The 22,275-nt window shown below is 42.5% G+C and overlaps 1 protein-coding gene across 1 annotated transcript; it reads right to left on the bottom strand.

Annotated features, from left to right (window-relative positions):
- Positions 1–1,297: 1,297 nt before the first annotated feature.
- LOC125632616 (carbonic anhydrase 2) lies at positions 1,298–20,958 on the bottom strand. The gene is made up of 7 exons (XM_048841115.2): positions 20,802–20,958; positions 19,565–19,762; positions 8,320–8,438; positions 6,465–6,557; positions 5,520–5,582; positions 4,595–4,750; positions 1,298–2,138 (listed from the first exon to the last, which is right to left on the bottom strand). Exons 1-7 carry the CDS (start codon positions 20,833–20,835, stop codon positions 2,019–2,021), a joined length of 783 nt encoding a protein of 260 aa, XP_048697072.1. The 5' UTR covers positions 20,836–20,958; the 3' UTR covers positions 1,298–2,018.
- Between the last annotated feature and the right edge of the window lie 1,317 nt (positions 20,959–22,275).

Raw genomic sequence — 22,275 nt, forward strand, 5'->3', positions numbered from 1 at the left:
TTACAGCACCCCCAGCTTCAGCATTATTGTCTTTGAATTTGTTCCACATGTTTTAATAAAAACACCAGGGGTCAGCTGATGTAGGCTCGGGGCGGTCAATGGAAGCTGCTGGGTGCTCAGCACTCACAGAATCATAGAATATCAGGGTTGGAAGGGACCTCAGGAGGTCATCTAGTCCAACCCCCTGCTCAAAGCAGGACCAATCCCCAACTAAATCATCCCAGCTAGGGCTTTGTCAAGCCTGATCTTGAAAACCTCCAAGGAAGGAGATTCCACCACCTCCCTAGGTAACCCATTCCAGTGCTTCACCACCCTCCTAGTGAAAAAGTTTTTTCTAACATCCAACCTAAACCTCCCCCACTGCAACTTGAGACCATTACTCCTTGTTCTGTCATCTGCTACCACGGAGAACAGTCTAGATCCATCATCTTTGGAACCCTGTTTCAGGTAGTTAAAAGCAGCTATCAAATCCCCCCTCATTCTTCTCTTCTGTAGACTAAACAATCCCACTTCCCTCAGCTTCTCCTCGCAAGATATGTGCCCCAGCCCCCTGATCATTTTTGTTGCCCTCCGCTGGACTCTTTCCAATTTTTCCACATCCTTCTTGTAGTGTGGGGTCCCAAACTGGACACAGTACTCCAGATGAGGCCTCACCAGTGTCAAATAGAGGGGAATGATCACATCCCTCCATCTGCTGGCAATGCCCCGACTTCTACAGCCCAAAATGCCATTAGCCTGCTTGGCAACAAGGGCACACTGTTGACTCATATCCAGCTTCTCGTCCACTGTAACCCCTAGGTCCTTTTCTGCAGAACTGCTGCCTAGCCATTCGGTCCCTAGTCTGTAGCAGTGCACGGGATTCTTCCGTCCTAAGTGCAGGACTCCTGAAAATCAATCCATTTAAACAGAGGCCTACCTATGGCCTTCAGAACCTAACTTGGTCTTCAGTATGATTTTGTTCTCCTTTTTGTTAAGGAGCAGCTCCATTATGCAAGTAGTTTTGCTGATCCTCAAGGGCGGTTGCTTAAGGCTAATACTCTATGTTAAAGATAGTTGCCTTCCTTTTGCTACCAGGGACTCTGTAAGGCAATCACCCTGTTACCAAAACTGGTTCACATTTCAGCTTCTGTTTCCTTGAACTCTGCGACAAAACCTGTGAGACTGGTCCCTGTGTATTCTATGTTTCTAATTAATATTTATTATAGTACTATGTGTCTAATTATATAATATACACACATGAATGCAGAAAACTCCCTGTCCCATTTTCCTGGATTGAATAATAGTCTGGAAACAGAACTATAATTATAGAGGTTTTTTTATTAGAGAATTTATCTAAAATACATATTCATTTCTTCTTTAAATTATGACATATTATTTTAATGGAAAGTTACTCTGTATTATATCTATGGGAATTAGTTTTATAAATATTTAATTTAAGACATTTTGTAATTTAAAAAAACACACTAACATTAAGACATAATTGAGGTTGATGATACCATGGCTAAAAATGTAAAATTTAAAAAATATTTACACATCAATTTCTTAAAATCTAAGACATTTAATAATTATTAATTTGCTTTTCACTGCCTATGTTGACACAACTTAATCTCTTAAATCACATTTAAAATGTCCAAATTATTCTGTATTCCTGTGCTTCCAAAAAGCTTCACATTACTGAGTACAGTTAGTTATATGTACCATCACCTGTAGATGAGGTTACTTAAAATGGCTTATTTTGCGGTCATTATGCGCTTTGCCAAACAGTCAAAGTGTCAGTCACAGCAATTATCAAACACCACACAGATTTCCCCTCTCCCCACACCTTAAGACCTTTTTTTCTCTTGGTCTAGGGTCTTTCACATTTCATTAGCCAGAACTTCAGATGCTGAATGGAAGAAGCGAGAGATCTAGGAGAAGAAATGTTGCCAGTGCACAGCTAGCAAAGGTTTGATTTGTGCTTAGCAGAAAGGACTCCTCCCTCACAAACACAGCAATTTCTTATGAGGTCAGTGCTTAGCTCATTGGAATGATGCTCTAACTTCTCTGCCCTTCAGAGGCTGGCATGGACGCCAGTTGTCCATCATATGGTATGGGGGCTCATTCTCAGCACTGAAGCAAAGGCCACGGAGTTTGCACAGCTGGAGAAAAAAGAAAGGATCAACATTAACCTTCAGATGCATCCTCATGCCTCCGGCAACCTATTTACGGTATATACTGTGAGCCAGAGACAGTACAACTCTTAGGGTATTGGGAAAGGTGGCTTAAAGATATCTAAGTGATCACCCCCCTCTTTGTTTTGCTGGCCAAGGAACTCAGTGCAAGGTGTTTCACCCAAACCCTTTCCTGCCCCTGACACATTCTTTTTGGCCATCGACATGCCATCTGTGCTGGTAGAGCTGGGAAAGAGTGGTATAGGTTTTATGGAACTTTTGAATCACAGGAACTTCACAAAGGGGCCAGAGCTGGCTCTGTGTTTGTTCCAGGTCTATAGATTAATTGAACACTTGGCTATTTTGAAAGCTGAAACTCTTTTGACAGTTTGATTTTTTAAATAACATTTACTTGATCCCTTTCTCATACTGGTGTAATTCAGCAATTACTTCAACAGAAGTCAGTGAAGCTATCCTGGGGTTAAACTGGTATGAGAAGAGAATAGATCTCAATTTCCATGGGAATGTATAGTAAGAATGTGACGGTCTATCCTAAAGCATGATCTGCAATTTCATAGCCCTCTAAAATAGAACCATCTCTGTGTATAATTGTGCCATAATACTCTTCTGTTCCAAAGGTCCCTTGGGACAGCCAGGCCCTGAAATATCTGAAGTAAATGTGCGGTTTCCCAAGCAGTAGGACATTTACCCTACACAGTGTTTATTCATGTACTTCCATTAAAAACAAGTCTTGCTCTGCCACCTTTGAGGTACCTGCTAGAATAATCAACACACAGGAGACTCTTTAGATGTGGTCCATAGGGAGCTGACTATGTGTGATTTTTACACATACTTCAGCTAATTCAGAACTAACTGCAAAACCCAGCCCTCCAGGACACCATGTGGATTTGTCACAGGTACTCAGCTATTCATGCTGCTTTCTCATGTGTGACAAAGGTCAGACAAATATAATTCAATGCAAGTAACCAGCAGGTTAGAAATAGTCCTCATTTTAATTAACTGATTTGGGACACCATGTCTGAAAACACACAGCAATAGAAATTGCTGACAGAAGGATGCGAGGGGGCTGCAGCATTTGTACAGAATGGTTCTGTAGACATAAAATCATGCTACGCTCTGATTGGCAAAGAGCTGCCTTACGAGAGGCTTTTAACTTCACTGAGAGACATGGTACATAGCTCAGAATGCTGCAACCCTACGTGTTCCAATAATCAGTAATTCAGTATAGCAATTCTTATGGATTTGCTATCCTAAACCTCCTCCTCCTGACAAATATTCAAAATCTGCCTATCTTTAGAAAAAAACAGTTGCCAATTGTGAATTGAAGTCCAGTGAAAACATTCCCAACAGATGCTAAATTTTAGGATTTCCTTTTTTCCCCAAGCTGTTTTATGGTTTCTTGATTTGTTCAGCATTTAGGAATGACAAAATACATGATATGTGCAGCTTTGGTCTTGAGTAGTTGGTTTTGAAAGGTGCAATGTGATAAATGGATTTGTGGATGGGAAGAGATGGAGGATGGCTTTCATAAGGGAAAAATACTCATTTATGTTGAGTATTTCCCCTCTCCTCTCTCCCATGTTGTAAAGCTACATTCATGTCCCCTTGATCATCAGTAATAGTTCCTGTGGCTTTAAACACAGATGTCAAGCTAAGACTCACTCCAAAGCCTCTTATTAGTAGTAATAGATACTGTAGTTTAATGAACATTTCCAATAGTTCATCCTCTTCCTTTCCCCTGCACTTTTATTAAATTATGCCCAGCACCAGATCACAGCTTCTTTTCATCTCAAGTCAATAAAGAAACACAATTATTTGATTTATTGTTAGAGCAATAGCCATTGGTAAAATTGATGTAAGCCTGTGAGGGTAAACTAAAGCCCTTCAAATATGGCTTATATTTATAGACTCAAGGGTCCTATTTTTATCTTCTTAGCTAAACCACTGCAGCCCTGAGGATGAAACTTGAATCTACACAATTTCATTAAGGAATGGTGCACAGAACTAATGCCCAGAGACACTCAACTTGTCAGTGCTCTACTCTGAGAGCATTTGCCAGTGTCATCAGGCTGCACGATAAAAGAGTTTCTTGAGATAAAATGCAAACTTCTGGAAGCTGCAAATTTTCTGCATTCCAAGCAATGGCATTTCTTCTTGACTCCTGTCCTGAGTAGCAGCAAAGTCCACTTCAACACACATATGAACACAGTTACCAGAGAGGGAGAAAAAAAACATTTCAGATATGCATATTGAACCAATGATTCATGATGCTATCTTCTCTTTCACAAAGCTTTGCAATCGGACTCTATTCTGTTCCAGTAATGTAAACTGCAGCTTCAGCAGAAGATCCCACTGAAGTCTAAACGAAGGCGAATGAGAGTATTTTCATATAGAAAAATGACCTTTAGCTACTGAAGATTTACCTGTTCTGGACTGACACTGATGGGTTCTCTCAGAACATGCCAGATAACGCATTCAAGTAGAGGGGGAGTGGTCAGCGAACCTTGGTAAGTCCAGTAATCCAGGGATGTGGGAAGCAGATTCTTGGGATCATAGTTTGTGAAGGAAGCTTGCTTGCCCTAAGAAGATAGAACAGCCTGTTAAAACTGTGGTGTAAGACTAGTTGGAAAATACACACCTTGCTTGCATTAGTGGAGCTAGTTAAGGGAGGTTTGATATTTCTTGCCAAGTGTGTCCCCTGCTTTAGAAAGAGAGAGAGAGAGAGAGAGAGATGGATGCTAATTCTGAACAGTACTGAGATCCTCCTACAATTTGCTGAAAACTGTTGGGGTTAAAGTTGCTTAGCACCTTCCAGGATCAAGCCCTCCATCCTTGTTTCAAATGTCTAAAGTTACTGCCTCTTCCTCTAAAAACATCCACAATCTATATCCCATGCATAGATGGCAAAAGAGACAGAGCAAATATAAAAATTTGTGGGTCTGGTTCGTTAATGGCCAAACTCATCGACTTCAGTCATTAGTGTAACTCATCTGATTTACACCAGGCATGAACCTAGTCCAGCATAACAACTATGGACTCCACTGCAACTGAAAGCCAGAAGCACACGATCATAATGGTATGAAAACATTATTTACATAAATCCTTTCCGATTGCTGATGACCTACAATGCTGTATATCTTTTATTAGCCTAATTTAAAAAAAAGCATTTGAGCTCTCGTCAGGGTAGGGATTACAAAGGTGTCAGTGCTGATGACATGGAGAGCTGTTCTACTGTAGTACTTGCATATAGCAAGCAGAAGTAAGGAACTTCAATTTTGCACTTTTCAAGAAGAAGACTATAGAAAACAGCTGTGCTTGTTGTCAGTTGGCATAGAGATCATATACTACCTTGGTTTGAATGGAGTCTAGTGCATCGATAACTTTCTGTATCTCAGGCCTGTCACTTCCCGCCTATAATGCAAACCACATGAAAAGAAAGTAAGTAGGTGCATATGTGCTTGCTTAGATTTACCACCATAGTTAACTGAAGACACCATTTTAAATTAGATCACCACAGCACCAATTAGTTTCATAGAGATTTATCATAATGCTGAATGATGAAAGTGGCTGTGCCCTCACATTGTAAAGCATATGAAGTTTGCCAGTCAGCACAAGCCATTTGTGCTGACTAATCTGCAGAAGTCAAGGATTGTGGGACAGAATAAAATGATTTTCTTTTAAGGTATGTGGATTTATTATTGGACTTTAAATTTGACTTCTGAGAAATGAACAGTTAAACTCCCAACAAAACCAGCATGACCAGAATAGAGGGAGCATAGTAGAGACAAATCATCATCTTTAGCTGGTTGTGTATTTCTCAACCTTTATATTAAGCCAAGGTAATTAATGTGGCAGAAAACATCCTGCCATTGAGGAGTGACAAATGAAAGGGAAAATAGAGGTTATTTATGCCTGGTTTACACAGTTTTTATACCATGTGATTTTTTTTCATGGCATACTTATACCAATACCACCACCCCTAATGTGGACACAATTATATTGGTATAAAGGGCCATAGACCAATATATCTTACTGCTTTTCATACAGTAGGACTTAGTGAGTATAGGCACCTTTATACCAATATAACTCTGGGGGGAAGTACCTCTTTAACTCTACGGTATTTCTAAACCAGTACAACTTCTGGGTGTAGACAAGGCCTTAGACTGTAATCTTGTTGGGATGGGGGCATGTTTTAGTTCTGTGTTTGTATTGCAATAGTGCTAGGTGCTCCATCATGGTAGGTGCTGTACAAACAATACATTACTATAATAATAAGGTGATTGTTCAACTAACCTGCAGAAAAACGCCTACCACAGTCAAGCCATCAGGATGCTTCACAGCTTCATCAAATCTACCATATTTTGTGTTCCAGTGAACCAGGTGAAGCTAGAATCCAGGAGACAAGGGACATTTACAAACAGCACCTTCCATCTAACAGAGCATCTCAACTAATAGATGACCATTTACCAAAAACATTAACACAGATTGTGTTTTACTGCTGAAACTTGAAGAGTTTTGCATACAGCTCTGAAATTGTTGCATCATTGATTTGCTTTTATGTCTCTTGTAGAAATTTGTGCAATAGATATTTATAAGAAGAAGTGCTTCTCATACTTATTTTCAAAAACATTTTCTAAATGCCAAGTGTGGGCCATATCTTGCAGTCCTTATTCTGGTAAAACTCCAGTTGACTTCAGTGGGAATTTTGCTGAAGCAAGGACTGCAGGATTTGGCCTAATTTTAAATCAAAGTATTCTGTCCTTTTTTTTTTTTTTTAAAGGATATAGAGTTAAACATGCTCTAAATAAACTCCATTGACTTAGGGGAGTTATACTTGTTTACACTATGGCTGAGTTTGGCCTGCAAATTTTAAGGTAATGCCTTAAAAAAGACAGCTCCTGGAAAACTTTGGAGGACATTCTGTTTGGAAATAAATGTACCTCTGCATCAATCTAGTTGGTTTGCTCTTCTTTTTTGTTTTTGTTTTCTTAGTTGTTTTTAGGGCTATTAAGATGAAGACAGGATTTTGATTCTTCTAAGCTCATCTGCTCCTGCTGCTTATTCTTCATTTGAAATTATAACAATCTGTGCCATCATAACTATCTGCACAGGAAGTTCAGCAGCTAATTATGGTGCCACAAGCAGAATTTTATAATCTTTGTATAATCCTACAAGGTGCTCAGAACCTTCAGAAAGTTGAAAGATGCTCGGTACCTCGTGAAAAAGAAGCAGAAGCAGGGCAGGTGAACTCTCAGACCAGATTGTCACTGGCCCTGCATGGGTGCACAAGGGATAGGAAAAGAAAGGGTGCAAGGAGCTACTTCTCTTATACTCCAGTGCAAGAGCCAGTCACAATTCCAATCCTTGTGCTACCTTAGTGCAAGAATTGGGAAATGCCACCTCTGCTGCCACTGCTAGACTTCCAAAGCGGACAGAGAGGGGTGAGATAGTTAATCTAGGGCTTTGTCCTCCTTCCGCTCCAGGAGCAGAGTAGAGGTGAGCCTGGGTCCAGGGGAGTGTAGCAAAGGGTAGTGCAGCAACTGCTCTAGCATGCAGTCCTATAGGGGTCCCTGGCTGGGTCAACCAAAATGTCTGCTTGAGGTCCCACTGCTGTATGTCCCCTCCACAGTTCCTCTTACTCGCTCACTACCACAGATCATGACTTGAAAACTACAATAAAGCCTTTAAGAAACCAAAAGTCTTGTCGTGTCAGAGCAAACACTTTGGTTTTTAACACTAGAGACAAGAAAATGGGGAACCTATGATATACAGATGCACAGGGAATAGAATTTTTTCCAATGCTTCCCATGAGCTGTCTGTTTGTTTTGTTTCTGTCACATCTGTGAAATGAAGTGGCTGCAATGGAAATCTTTTACAGTGAATACCACATCTCGCTTGATACCATCCAGCACTTTTAGGCTGTATCTACACAAGATTTTGCTTAACATTTCCCACCATTCTATAGTATGGTGCTGCTTCTGTGTTGGGAGCACTAATGTAGACCAGCAGCCAACATCTGAACCATCATGTTGTCTTACCCTGCTAGAACTCACAGCACTGCTGCCACTGGGGGAGTAGCGCTGATGGGAAATTTTAAGGAAAAATGCCTAGTGTGAACAGTCCCCTATAAGAAAAAATCCATTCTTACCTCGGCTTCATATTGCACTCCATCCACAATGTGCTCAGAACCTTGGCCTTCACAGGAGCCCCAGTGAATGTGAAACTGAATCAGTCTGTAGGTTCCCTCAAGCGCTCCGCCCCTCAGCACTGCAAACCAAACAGCCTCCATTAGTATTTGCCTCACCTCCTTTGTTATGGAGCCTTACTCTAAAACAGAACACTGAACTCCGGGCTTCTAGGGGCAGGTCTACACTACAAACTTGTATTGGCACAGCTGCACCTAGTCTATACCAGACATCTAAAAACTTAAATGGCTTTAATATATGAGATTCATCAGCAATTTACCAGCCATGCTAATAATACAAGGTGACTGGATTTAGGAAAGGTTTGTGAGAAACTTTTCTGTCACAATATAATAAAAAATTCTAAAAAGATGAATAACCAGAATTCTAGGGCCATATAGAAAATGTTCCACCAAAGCACTCTTAAAGGCCTAAAAGTGTTTGCCTTACTCATGCAAATTGCCCTTTCATTTTATGCCATCTATTTAGGCCTTAATCCTGCAAACGTCATGGTGCACAGCAGGGAGCCCAATGTTGCTGTGCTCTAGTGTAAGTATGAGTAAAGGCCAGCAACAGGCACATATGAGGTTAAACACTAGGCATAGCCTTCCTCACTAAAGTGAGGTAAATCTCAAGCCTCTTGTGTTCCCTTCTCCATTAGTCCCTCCCAAAATATTGGTAAAATAAGGACTGGCACATGAGTCAGGTCTGAGGAGAGACGGGTTTGGAAATGAGGCCCCTATTTGGTATTACTCTTGCTACTACAGTAACTAAGTCCTAGTGTAACCAGAGCACTCAGTAGCACTCTCAATTATGCAGGATTGGGCTCCCTGAATTCCCTTTCCTGCTCATTAATTTTCACCTTGTGTTTAGACTCCGAACAGCCCACCCTTGTGAGATGCAGGATCAAGCCCTGAGCCTGGAAAATGCTCAGGGCAGGGAAACTGTCTTCATGTGCAGCACCAAGCCCGAACAGGTAATAAGTAATCCTATTGAAGTTAATGGAGCAAATCGTGTGGGTAAACAGAGAAAGGTTTAGGCCAAATTGTTCTTCTGCAGAGCATTTAGGCCTCACAATCTAATTCTTTGTTTAAGCTGGCATTATCTGAAAAGCAAAGGTATTTTAGGAATAAAATTTAAGATGATATAGACCCTAAAACCCAATTTTGTACTTGCAAAGTGACAGAAACGTGCTATATGTTACCATAAAAGTGCCTGGATTATGCATCACAAACAAAATAGGTCAATGGAATAAAAATGCTTTTCTCTGTTTGCAAACAGTCCATACCCAGGACTGTGCCAGTGTGTGCATGTGTGAGAGTATGTAAATTGATTACAGTAGGCCACTATCTGTTCAGTTTTGGCTAACTTTGACTATATGCAAGCACAGACTAAAATAGCCATTGACAACTGGGGCAGGGGTAATTACAATGATGTGAAGGGAATGACTCAAGACTTTAGCCACAAGAAAATGCAATTTAAGATATACACAACAACCTTTGCATCCATTGTCAAGGCTACAGCTTTGTAGGTATAATATTAGATTTGAAAAACTTAGGTACAATGGGCAAAATATACCCTTTGGGCTAGAGTCACAAAAGGAATTAGGTACCCACAGTAGCAGTTAGGTGCCTACATCCCAAATCGGAACCCATTGGCAATCACAAAAGCTCCACTCCACTTCCACTGAACCTGTAGGTGTTTAAACATGGGCACACAACACAAGCGCAAGTAAATGTGAGCAGGAGAAAATTGCTAGCTGGGTGTGGGGTGAAAAAGGGAACAGCCAATCTTTGTCACATGTTCCTGTCTCAAAGCAGCATGTTCTATACAGCAGTAACTCCTGTTCTGTGGCTAAGGCTCATGTGACTACATGATGATGGGCTACAAATGTGATTTTTTTTCTATTCAATGACAACATGAAAGATGTTAAGGTACAATACATTTTGAGGCACTTCATTTCAATTTAGAAGTGGGCACTATATTTTTTCTGTATTGAGACAATGTTGAGCAGATTTGAGATTTATTATCAGTAATGATGATGATGATGAATAATACCCTGAGCAGTTACATAGATCCCAAAGCACTTTACAAAGGAGGTAAAAGTGCTTTGACTCGTAGGAAAGTTTAATGATCAAATCCTATTCACATGGGTAAGGCGAGAAGTCCCATTGATGTCACTGGGATTCCTTGCATGAATACATTAAACTGGATTTGGCCCTAACACATTTCCTGGTGAGATCGTAGAGTGTGTAGAACTAAAAGGACATTTTGTTGATTAAGAGAAATCTACACAGTCAAAGGCATCTGGTTACATGGGCCAGGCTATTCTACTGTAAAAGAAGTTTTACTGAGCAGTTACCACTCCCATATTTACTTCAGAGCATTAGCAACTTTGGCCTAAACTGTGTGGGTAGCATTGATGTTATTTAGAGAAGAGTCAGGTCCTTTATGTGAAGATTTGCAGGAATACTGTGGCTTTACTGCTGGGATTCCAAACACTGATGGGATGTATTCACTATAAAGAGCAAGCCCTAATTTATCTTATTCAGGGAAACGCTTTTCTTGGAAAGAATCCAAATGGCTAAACTGCAAGATTCCTTCAAAAAATAATTCAGACATTGAATGAAATCCTCCACTTACACAAATCAAATTGGTAGGAAATAAACTATTCTAAGGCTTGTTAATCTGAATAAATGCAGAAAAAGGGAATACTCCTCAAATGGAAATGAGTAAAAATGGAACATTTTCCTATAGCTGAAAAAATAGTCATCCAAGCAAGATGGAAGTCCACTGCTCAAAATCTATGGGATTTAGTGCTAATTCAGAGTCCTCTCAAATGAAAACCCTAGCAGTCACAGAACACCAATTTGGCTGAGGAGATATAATAAATGAAATATTACTAAAAACATGCTATGTTTGAACACACTGTACTGTTAGTGGATGGGGAATACACTAAAGAGCATGCTCAGGGATTCTGAGTACTTATGTAGGGGGTGGGCTTCCCCAGCTGATATACTGAAGAGTTCAGCCAGGGTGAATCATACTTTCTGTAAGGCTGCAAATACACAGGACAGAATGTCACATTTGGGGAGATGTTCCCTTTTTATTTTATCTCTCCCAAGCATCCCTCCTAGGAGAATATATCACAATAAGCAGAGAGTAAAGCAGGACCAATGGTTCTGAATGGACGGGTTCACCTTGTGATGCAAGGCTGTTGTGGGAAACCTCCGCAATAAATTTCACCAAAAGAAAACCGTGTGACAATTACTGCTGATAAACAACCTCATCTGACTCTCATAGAAGCCATTTGGGAAGCCCCAGAGGGCAGAAGGTGTTTTGAGGAGATAACATAAAAGAAATTAAACACTCCCAATATGTGCCATATTTGCACAAACTGTATATTAGCAGTGTGACAGTGACGGTGACACACCCTAACTGAACTTTTAGATATGGCCTGAGTGTCAGCTAAGGATAGCTTGCCCTGTCCAGGATATAAGGCTACCCCCTGAGCATGCTGACCAGAGTACTCCTCATGCCATTAGTAGTTAATGCAATTAAGAGTGTGTGTGTGTGTGTGTGTGTGTGTGTGTGTGTAGACAGGCATACATACATACACCCATGTGTATACATGTACACACACACCTCCCTACAGATGCACAATGGACTCATGGCATAAGGAAAAATCTGAAGAACATTTTCACCTGATAATCTTGAGTCCTTAAATAGGGGTGGGCTGTCCCTAGTTGACACACAGGCCATACTGAAAAGTTCAGCCCAGGTGAGTCACAGTCACTGTCAAGCTGCCTATATATATATATATATATATATATATATATATAGTATGTGCAAATATGGCACATAATGAGAGGTGTTTCATTTCTTTTATCTTATCTCTCAAAAACACACCTTCTCTATCAGGCTCTCCAAATGGCTTCTAACTATGGTTGCCAACCCTCCAGGATTGCCCTGGAGTTGCCAGGAATTAAAATTTAAAATTTAATTAAAAATTATATCATGTGATGAAACCTCCAGGAATGTGTCCAACCAAAATTGGCAACCCTACTTCTAACAGAGTCAGAAAAGGTTGTTTTCAATGGGTACAGTTAAACAAATTTCCCTATAGTGAAACCATTTGCAGATACAACTTATGCATATTAAACATAATATATGTCAGAAATCCCTATGAATCATTAATAAAAAAGTGAGTAAAGTGCATTGCTGTTAACATCAGAGGGGAACAGATCAGGAACACCAAGCCTCTAAGGGTGAAATTCATCAGGGCACAAGGCTCAGTGCAGCACTTAAGTCCTACATTATCCCTTAGCAAGCGATTTATATGGGTTTTAAATGGTCAGACCCTGTGTGCACCCTCTGCAATGGGGTGAATTTCATCCTGTATGAGCTGTCCTTGAATTGATAATTGCCATATTATAAGCATGAAGATGATTTTCAACAATATTGTGGTAACAATATGTCGTCTTGTCTCCTGGCAGCTGGATGTATGGAACAGTCCTAGCAACTGTTACTAAAAAAGTGTATTGTGTATTGCAAAATATTACAATAGTACCAACAGGTGCTTATTTTCCTTGACATCTGATGGATGATGAACTGAGACATAGGAAGGCAGGGTCCCTTGCCCCAAAGAGCTTACAAGTCTTTTACAACTTCCAGTAAATGAACAAATGAAAGAGGGTGAGGAAAATGATATCAGACAAACAGAACAGACGGAGATGACTGTATGCAGTGTTGTTGTAGCCGCGTTGGTCCCAGGATATTAGAGAGACAAGGTGGGTGAGGTAATATCTTTTACTGGACCAACTTCTGCTGGTGAGAGAGACAAGCTTTCAAGCTTACACGAAGAAGAAGAAGAGCTCTGTGTAAGTTCAAAAGCTTGTCTCTCTCAACAACAGAATATGGGGATGATTGGCACACATCTCGTTAGCTGTATATTTTAAAAACAAGTGCTGCCCAACTTAGCTGTTATTAGTTGACTAACTTCTTCCGTTGACACAGTAGAAGCGACTCTTAAGGAGGGAGTTGAATGAAGTGAGGAGAGTTTCCTCGCACCCTATGTGCCCATTCCAAAACTGATTTCTGGCCAGATTTATAGTTTAAAACAGGGATCGGCAACCTTTGGCACGTGGCCCACCAGGGTAAGCCCCCGGCGGGCTGGGCCAGTTTGTTTACCTGCTGCATCCTCAGGTTCGGCCGATCGCAGCTCCCACTGGCTGCGGTTCGCCGCTCCAAGCCAATGGGGGCTGTGGGAAGCGGCAGCCAGCACATCCCTCGGCCTGCACCGCTTCCCGCAGCCTCCCAGTGGGAGCTGCCATCGGCTGAACCTGCGGATGCGACAGGTAAGCAAACCGGCCTGGCCCACCAGGGGGCTTACCCTTGCAGGCCGCATGCCAAAAGTTACTGATCCCTGGTTTAAAACATAACTGAAAGAAATAACACAACAGCTGCCTTGGACTATAACAGTGAGAAAGTTCTGACTCGCACAGATGTGTCCTGAAGCACAGAGGTTAGCCTCTCCATTTCTTTAGCCACAGGAGTTCTTTTCAGTCAGTTCCCCTTATGATTCAAAATATTGGTTTAGACATACAGTAATGTAAATATTCAGTATTCTGGACATATAATGGTGACATGTAACATTGGGCAATAGCTAATGTTATACCGTCAGTGTTTGTGGGCCTAAAAATAGACCTCCTGTGCCAAAGGCTGTATTCAGAACATCTTATCTTGAAGACTGCAGACCTGCATGTTTCCTCCCTAAACTGATCCTTGCTGCAGTGGGAAATGGAAAAATCCAACAGCGACGCAGTTTGCAGTGTAACTCACTGCAAACCAAGGAGTGCCCACACACTCTCTCTTAGGATAACAAATATTCCTTGGTCTGTTTACACTGAGTCATAACTAAAGAAATGTATCTGAATGGTCCCCCAGGTACCTCCATTCTTTTCCATTATAGAAAGAATCACCTGAAAAAAATATACTTGCGTAAAATTATTGAGGAGAGTCTTCCATGCAGTACTAGTGTCAAAGTTGCCCCTATATGTTGACCTCCCAGAGATGGCAGAGTAACTTTAAGGTTTTATATTGATTGTATTTCCATAAAAATGTCAAATGTACATGAATTTGTAGCTTGACTTAGAATATTTTCTCTATCTTAAAAGCAATTATAAAAAAAAGAAAAGAAACAACTAACAAAGCGTTAGCCATAAGGAGAAATTACCAGTCTATTTACTATTAGCTGTAGAACTTGAAATCAGATTTTCCAATTATATTGTATCATCTTTATAGCTAAAAAATAGATCAGTTTATATTATGATTATAAAACAAATTCATTACTGACAGGATTCTTTGCTTCATATAAGCTCAATAAGCATGAGAGGTGCTATAGAGCATTGTGCTCACTACTGTGAGCAGTGCCATTGAAATTAAGGCCCTATGCATATTGTGAAAACATTTCTGAGAAACGTTTATATAAATCAGGTTATAACCAGGTTACAGGTTTTCTTGACACTTTTAGCTGTCCTGAGGCAAGTCAGTTGTCAACTTTGGTTAGTCGCTGTTTCTTGCGGTCATTTAGCAATAGTGAAAGTGTAACTATTTCCTCACAACAGGATTTAAAGTGCCTGTAACTTTAACTAGGTGCAAATATCATCTTTGCTACAAATGCAGTAGGGACAAATCCCAAGAATAAGGTGCATTTATTATAATATTTTCGGGCCTGATCCTGCAAACACTAAATACTGCATGTAATGCTTACTACCTTGAGGTGTTCCATTGATGTAGTTGCATTTCTGAGATATCAGAATGGATACACTGTAGTCTTTGATTTAGTCCCTATGGCAGTGATTCCCAAACTTGTTCCGCCGCTTGCAGGGAAAGCCCCTGGCGGGCCGGGCCAGTTTGTTTACTTGCTGCGTTCGCAGGTTCGCCCGATCACGGCTCCCAGTGTCCGGGGTTCGCTGCTCCAGGCCAAGGGGAACTGCTGGAAGCGGTGTGAGCCGAGGGACATACTGGCCGCTGCTTCCAACAGCTCCCATTGGCCTGGAGCAGAGAACCGCGGCTACTGGGAGCCGCGATCGGCCGAACCTGCAGATGAGGCAGGTAAACAAACCGGCCCGGCCTGCTAGGGGCTTTCCCTGTACAAGCAGCGGAACAAGTGTGGGAACCACTGCCCTATGGTATTTGTAGCAAAGAGACTATTTGCCCTTATTTAAAGTGTCAGACATTTTAAATGCCACTGCTAGGAAATACTCACACTTTCACTATTACTAAAAGACCACAGAGTATGTCTATACAGGATTTTGGAGCAAGTGAGAGCAAGCCTCCCAGCCTGGGTCGACGTACTCGGGTTAGCAGGGCTCACATTAGCACTTTCTATATAGCTGTATGGACAGTTGCTTTGAAGGTGCAGCCTGGGCTATGAAGCCTGAGGAGGGGTGGGGTGAACTTCAGAGCCTGAGCTCCTACCTCAAGCCGCAACTTCAAACAGTGTCTACAAACCTATTTTTAGAGTGCTAACATGAGCCCCGCTGGCAGAAGTCTGTTGACCCAGGCTGGGAAGCTCACTCCTGCTTCCTCCAAAATGATGTGTAGACACGGAGAAGCCAAATAAAATGTTCAGCCACAAGAATTAAAGTGGATGAAGAGAAGATAAAAATAATTGGAGTAGTTTGTATCCTGCTTGGTACAAACAGTCTCAGAAAGCTTTCCGTAAAATTGCAAACAAAACAAAATACATAAAATGTCCATACTAAGGGAAAATCGTGGCCTTTCAAAATAGAAAAACGCTTGAGTAAAATAAATGTCACTATTGATTTGTGGGCATTTCACTACTTACAGCATTTCTAAGGCTGAACTAGTAACCGTAAAATATTAAGGACACACTTTAAAAAGCCCAGGGTCTAATCCTGCCCATCTAATCCTTACCAGTAGTTCCAAGAACTTCAGAAGAACTACACTTGTAAGTAAGAGCTGCAGGATTGGGCCGAGAGCTTTTATAAAACATTTTTTTAAAAAAGATTACTCTCAATACTTAGTGGTTTCTAAAAATTTAAATTTTCTGAAGCTATCACATACCTTTTTCTATCATGATTTAGTTTAGAAATCTTAAACCATTACTATACAAAGGAGTTTTTTAGAATACTGAACATGCTTGGGATACTGGAATAATGAAAATAGAAATTGAATCAAGAATTATGCACATATAAGCTTCTGTTATTACCAAAGAGCAAATTTTCTAAAAGAGCAGACTAAAGACTTTTTTTCCCCTATGACAATAGAGTATTCGTAAAAGACACATGGAATTGTTTTTATTTTGAAGAGATTTAAACATTTATTTTGGACTTTTATTACACTGCACAATACCTTGGTGCCTCAGCAAGGGAGAGGGATGATTTTTAAATACATTTTTTTTGCATTAGTGTTTAGGCACTCAACAAGTTATGCAGGAGACACATGCAATGCATTATATAACAAATATATATGGAACCTTTTCTTTTCTAGGGGCTATGTTTTATATCAGGTATCTGGATATTCTGATCTCTAATTTCTGTTTATTTTAATGATTATTTTATTAATAATGACCACATGAAATATTGTCTGAATCAGAGAAATGCATAATGGTCACAATGATGCTATTCCAAAAGATTTTATCCAAAAACGTTTTTTGCTCTTGCACCTATTTTTACTAAGACATTAGAACCTCTGCCTGTAATTTCAGGGACATGCCCTGATTCTGTAAACAATAAGGTCCTCATCCTGCAAACACTTAAGTATATGCATAACCTTAGTCACAAGAGTAGTGCTGTTGACTTCAATGGGATTAGTCACACAAGCCAAACTATGCACATGTTTAAGTGCTTGTAGGATCTAGGCCAATGGGACTACTTCTTTGCATAAAATTACTTGTGTGTAAAATTAGTCACAAATCAGGACCTTACTTACTACTTCATGGTGTGCTTACTACATTAAGTAGTCCCACAGACATAAATGGGACTTCTCATCGGCGTGAGAACTACACCTTTTAATAAGTATTTGCAGGATTAGGTCCTTAATTTTTAATGTAAAAAGGGACATCACATAAAATAAATTCTTATAATTTCTCCTTGTGCTTGCTACATTATGTTTAACCAGGAACTTGGTAAACAAATAATCAAGCTCAGCATCAGAATGTTGTATATAGGAAGTGCATGAAATGTAAGCAAGTCATAAGCAGCTTTTGTTGTGTTGTAAAATTAGGCTAACTAGTTAAATGCATACAAATTAATCAATTAAGTGTGCAGCCAGCTAGATTTTATGTACCGGGATTTTCAAGACTATCAGAGAGTACAGAATCTACCCTCAGGTGAATGTATACAGATATCTGTATAATGTTTTTTTTTTCCAGTCCAGTGTTTGATGAGTTGTAGAGCTACTGTATTTTCACTCTCATCCCCTCCTCCTCCCACTCTCTGCAAGCTGTAGCTGTGTGTGAATCATTCTCGCAGAATAGAGATATTCAATTTCTGTGCTATTTTTTTTCTCATTAGGAGCTGTTCTTCCAAAGGATATTTATGAAAACTTTTATATACCCTGGCAGTTTTCTGTTTCTGAGTTACTGAATTTAAATTAAGTTTCACAACATCCTTCACACACACACACACACACACACACACACACGGAGAAGGATGCGGCCCTGAAAAGCAAATCTGCTTTTTGCAATTTCATCATGTTTCCCACTTCTCATGACATAGTTAAAATTCACTAAAGGTTTGAACCTGCATGGCGCTGAGCACTGTCAATTCCAACCAACTTTAACAGGACTTAAGAGTTCTCAGCACAGAATTGGGCACTACAAAACTGTGTGAGTCAGAGTACTCCTTTTCTTGAAGCAAAACAGATATTCATGCTACAATGGATGTTCTGACTGAATTGTATATCCTTGTCTATACATTTGTGAAACATTTAGCTATCCATTTAGTCCCATTTACTCTAAAGGCAGGTTGGAAAATATGTTGTTGAGTTTTCATTATAGTTTTGAACAACTACAATACTGCCTAGGTTCATACACACACACACACAAAATATTGTAGGCACTGATAATTTGTTTTCAGCACCATCCCCTAAATGACATTGCCAAGGAACTGCTTAGGAAAAACAGGGCACTTGCTCAAGCAAGTTAAATAAGGCAGTGTCTAGAGAAGGCAGCTACTGTCTCTACAGAGGGATTGTTTTCCCCTTTCTAAATTAAATATAGAGGCACATTCATTGCAGAAGGGTGGTGATTTCTGCAAATCCCGCCAGCTGAGAAATTACAATTAGGGAGCAAGCCTGCAAAACCCTTGCTCATACAAGTAGCCCTGACTCATGCAAATACTCTCATCCACTTCAATGGGACTACTTCTGTGAGTAAGGACAGATCATGTGTATAGAGGTTTTCAGGATCAGGCCCTTGTCAGTACAGTACAATGAACAGGCTCCTGAAATACCGCAGAATAGCTAGCTCTCAGTGAACTGTGTGGGAACATGCTACATGTATTGCTATCTTTATCTAGAAAGCACAGAGTCAGGGAATGCCAGGGCTGATGCGGATTTAAATTAGAGAATATCAAACTCATTTCCTGGCTGTCCCAGTACTGACCTGGAGAGATGCCCCCTTTTTCTGCACTGCAATTGTTGGCAGCAAAAATATAAAACTGAAGAAGCTATTTCCAAATCATTTCAAGTTGCTAATTTTAGTTGTTTTGCTATTCTGTTGTCCTTTTCTTCCTGCAGTGCATCCTGCCTTTTTACTGTAACCATTTAGCAGGTATTACTCAAAGCTAGTATTTTTCAGGTGGAGAAATACACTTTTGTCATCCCTGATAAATTACCTTACTTCTGTCTATTGTGCATTTGAGGCATGATGCAAATCCTACTGAATTCACTGAAAAGATTCCCTTTGACTTCAGTGGCCTTTGGATCAGGCCAGGTCAAGACAGTACATAAAATATCAACTTTCTTGTAATTAGAGCAAAGGATGCCTAAATGAAGTGAATGAATCTTTATGGGTTGAATCCTGACCCGATGAGGTAAAAACTCCCATTGACTTCAGCGGGAGCCGGATTTCACCACATCGTTTTAGTAGAAGATAAGGAGGAAAGTGTTAAAATCCTCTCCCCCCTTCCCAATCTGTCCAATTTCAATCCCTTACAGGAGCACCTGAAAGCGAGGACTCACCTGATTTGTCAGCAGAGTCGTCAAACTCCACATTGAAAGAGTGCCCATTGTTGACGATGTTTTTAGCTGTGGAGGGGTCATAATGGACATGCAAAGGCTTCAGAGAAGCGTCATACTGGGCGGACTGGGTGTTGATATTAATAGGGGACTGATGCTCTCCATTGGCAATGGGGAAATTCTCATGCCAATGAGCAGGTCCTACAAGAGAAAGCACACAAAAATCCAACGTGAAAAAGATGCAGGCAAGACACAGAGGGTGGAAATAATTTATAACAAATGCAATAGAGGAGTTGATGCTATAAGTGCATTTGCTGCTTTAACTCTTGCATCAATATTTAACGATGCACCCGTCTTCGCCACCTCCGGCCCTTGCCACATAAACCCGGAGATCCTGAGAACTGACCATTCACGTTAGGGAGACGCTGGTCTCAAGCGCCTTAAATGAGAGAACTCACGAGACGCGGATGCGGTGTGGACGCAGGAGGGCCCGATCCTGCGCTGATTGCCCGCCCAGCCCCTCACTGCATTTAGCAGGGGTTGGGATGTGCAGGGGACACAGGTCTGACCTCTCCCCCGCTCCCCATCTGATTTGAAGAGCTCCGCTACAGTACTGCTGTCAGGAGAAACCAGAAGATGCTCCAGCCTCCCCCACGAGTCCAGATCTATGAGAGAAACTTCATCGCAAAGGACAGAGCCACCCTCGGCTGAACTGTCCAGCGGTTGGGGAAAGAGCTCGTGGGGCTGGAAGAAGGAGGAACGCCCTGGGACCGGGCACCTGCGTGGCAATGCCTCTGCCAGGAACCGCACTTCCAGGGGGGCAGTGACCGCACGTCACCAGACCCCCCCCCCAACTAGAGCAATCGGGGCTCCTGGGGCCGGCTTCCGATCTCAGCTCAGTAAATCCGGAGGCGCTGCCATGGGCTTCAGTGGGGTAGATCGCGCTGGGGCCGGTCCCTCCACCTCCACAGCGCCCCAAGCCGGCTCCCCCCCCCCGCCCCCCCGGTGCCAGAGGCAATGCGGTCCCCGTGCCGGCCGCAGCACCGCCCGGCTCCGCGGCAGGGCATGCCCCGCACCGCCCCGCGCTCAGCGGAGCCGGCGCTGCCAAGGGGCAAAGAGCAGCGGCGCAGGCTGAGCCGCGCGGTGGCTGCGGCAGGTGCCGGCGGAGCAGCCGGGAGCCGGCCGGGGAAGCCCAGCGGGGACCCCCGGGGGATGGAGCCCGGCGCGCCGGCTCGCTCACCGTTGTGGCTGGCGTAACCCCAGTGATGGGACATGGTCTCGTTCTCCTGGCCTGGCCGGCTCCTGCAGGACGGTGGCCCCGGCTCGCCGTCAGGGGCTTTTATAGGCTCCCGCCAACTCCATGCCCCCGTCTGAGGCCGGCGGGGGGAGGAGGGCGACTCCGGCTCAGCCCGCGCAGGGGGCGGGGAGAGGCAGCGAGCCCTTTATAACCTGCCGTCGCCATCCTCCCTCCGGCCGCCGCCGCCGGAGCGCAGCCCGGGACCGGCAGAGCGGCAGCCGGGCTGGCCCGCAGCCCATCCCCCGGCTGGCCGGGACCCCGGCAGGGCGCCCGGGATGCGCGAGCGAGCGCTGCCCTCCCGCGCCCTGGGGATGCGAACCGGAGCGACTCCCACCGCGCCCGCCCTCCCCGAGAGCGGCGGGCCGGCCCCACACCTGCAGCGCGGGTGCGCACGCGGCCCTGCCGGCGGCCCTCGCCTCAGCGCCGGGCAGCGCGGTGACCTTGGGACGTGAGCGCGGGGCTAGCTCCGCTGCGGCAGGGCGGGCGTGGAGCTGGAGCTGCTGCCTGGGCTGGGGGGGGGGGGGGAATAGTTAAGTTGCTGCTGCTCCCTGTTGGGAGCTGAAGGAAAAGGTGCTGCAATCAGGGCATTTATTTCTGGAGAGAAACATTTAATCCTCTCAGGCTCAGAGTTTTCCAGAGGTGCCAACATTTGAAAGCAATTACTGGGGATTTCGAGGGGGGATTTATAATAGTCTCAACCAATTTATTAGAAGGAAACAACTGTAACATTGAAGAAGGGAGGGGGGATGGGCCCTCCTGAGTAGGGACATTATTACTCCCTGTTATTTCATAGTGTGTTTCTATGATCACATCCCGAGAATGGTGGACTGTGTGGCTTCCCCTGAAGTGGGTCTACACTGCTTACATTTACAAGCCTCCTATGTCTAGGTACACGTTTGACAGTTAAAATTCGGTATATACTCGGGGTGAGTAAATTACCAGCCTAAAATAACAGCACAGGACTGGTAAACTAATCCAATGAGCCTGTGAAAATAAACCTAAAGCAGTAGTCAATAATACATGTCTTGGGTTTTTCTACATTGCCCAGCACCACAGTAGTTAATTGCTGGGCACGAAGGACCCAATCCTGCAAACCCTTACAGAAGTGAAGCAGTTTACTTCACATGAGCAGTCCCATTGTACCCGAAGGCGGTGAAACTACTTGTGTGTGTAAAGTAACTATTTTCATATGGGTTTGCAAAACAGGGCCCAAGAGGAACATTTTTAATGTCCTGTTGGTTTGGTCAGTTTTGCATCAGAAGGGCACTGCTATCCTATTTTCATCATCAAACAAGTTATAGACCAACATGCAATGAAGAGTATTAGTTTTGTTCTTAGGCTGATTTAGCAGTATGGGGCCAAATTCATTAATAACTCCAGTGGTTCTCAGACTTTTGTATTGGTGACCCCTTTCACA

This window comes from Caretta caretta, chromosome 2 (genome assembly GCF_965140235.1).
Source record: "Caretta caretta isolate rCarCar2 chromosome 2, rCarCar1.hap1, whole genome shotgun sequence".
Lineage (NCBI taxonomy): Eukaryota > Metazoa > Chordata > Testudines > Cheloniidae > Caretta > Caretta caretta.

Coding starts and splice junctions, on each gene's coding strand:
- LOC125632616 (XM_048841115.2), bottom strand. CDS start 20,835: ATGTCCCATCACTGGGGTTACGCCAGCCACAACG. Junction 8,439..19,564: donor CGACTCTGCTGACAAATCAG/GTGAGTCCTCGC, acceptor TTTGGTTTGCAG/TGCTGAGGGGCGGAGCGCTT. Junction 4,751..5,519: donor TAGACTCCATTCAAACCAAG/GTAGTATATGAT, acceptor CTATCTTCTTAG/GGCAAGCAAGCTTCCTTCAC.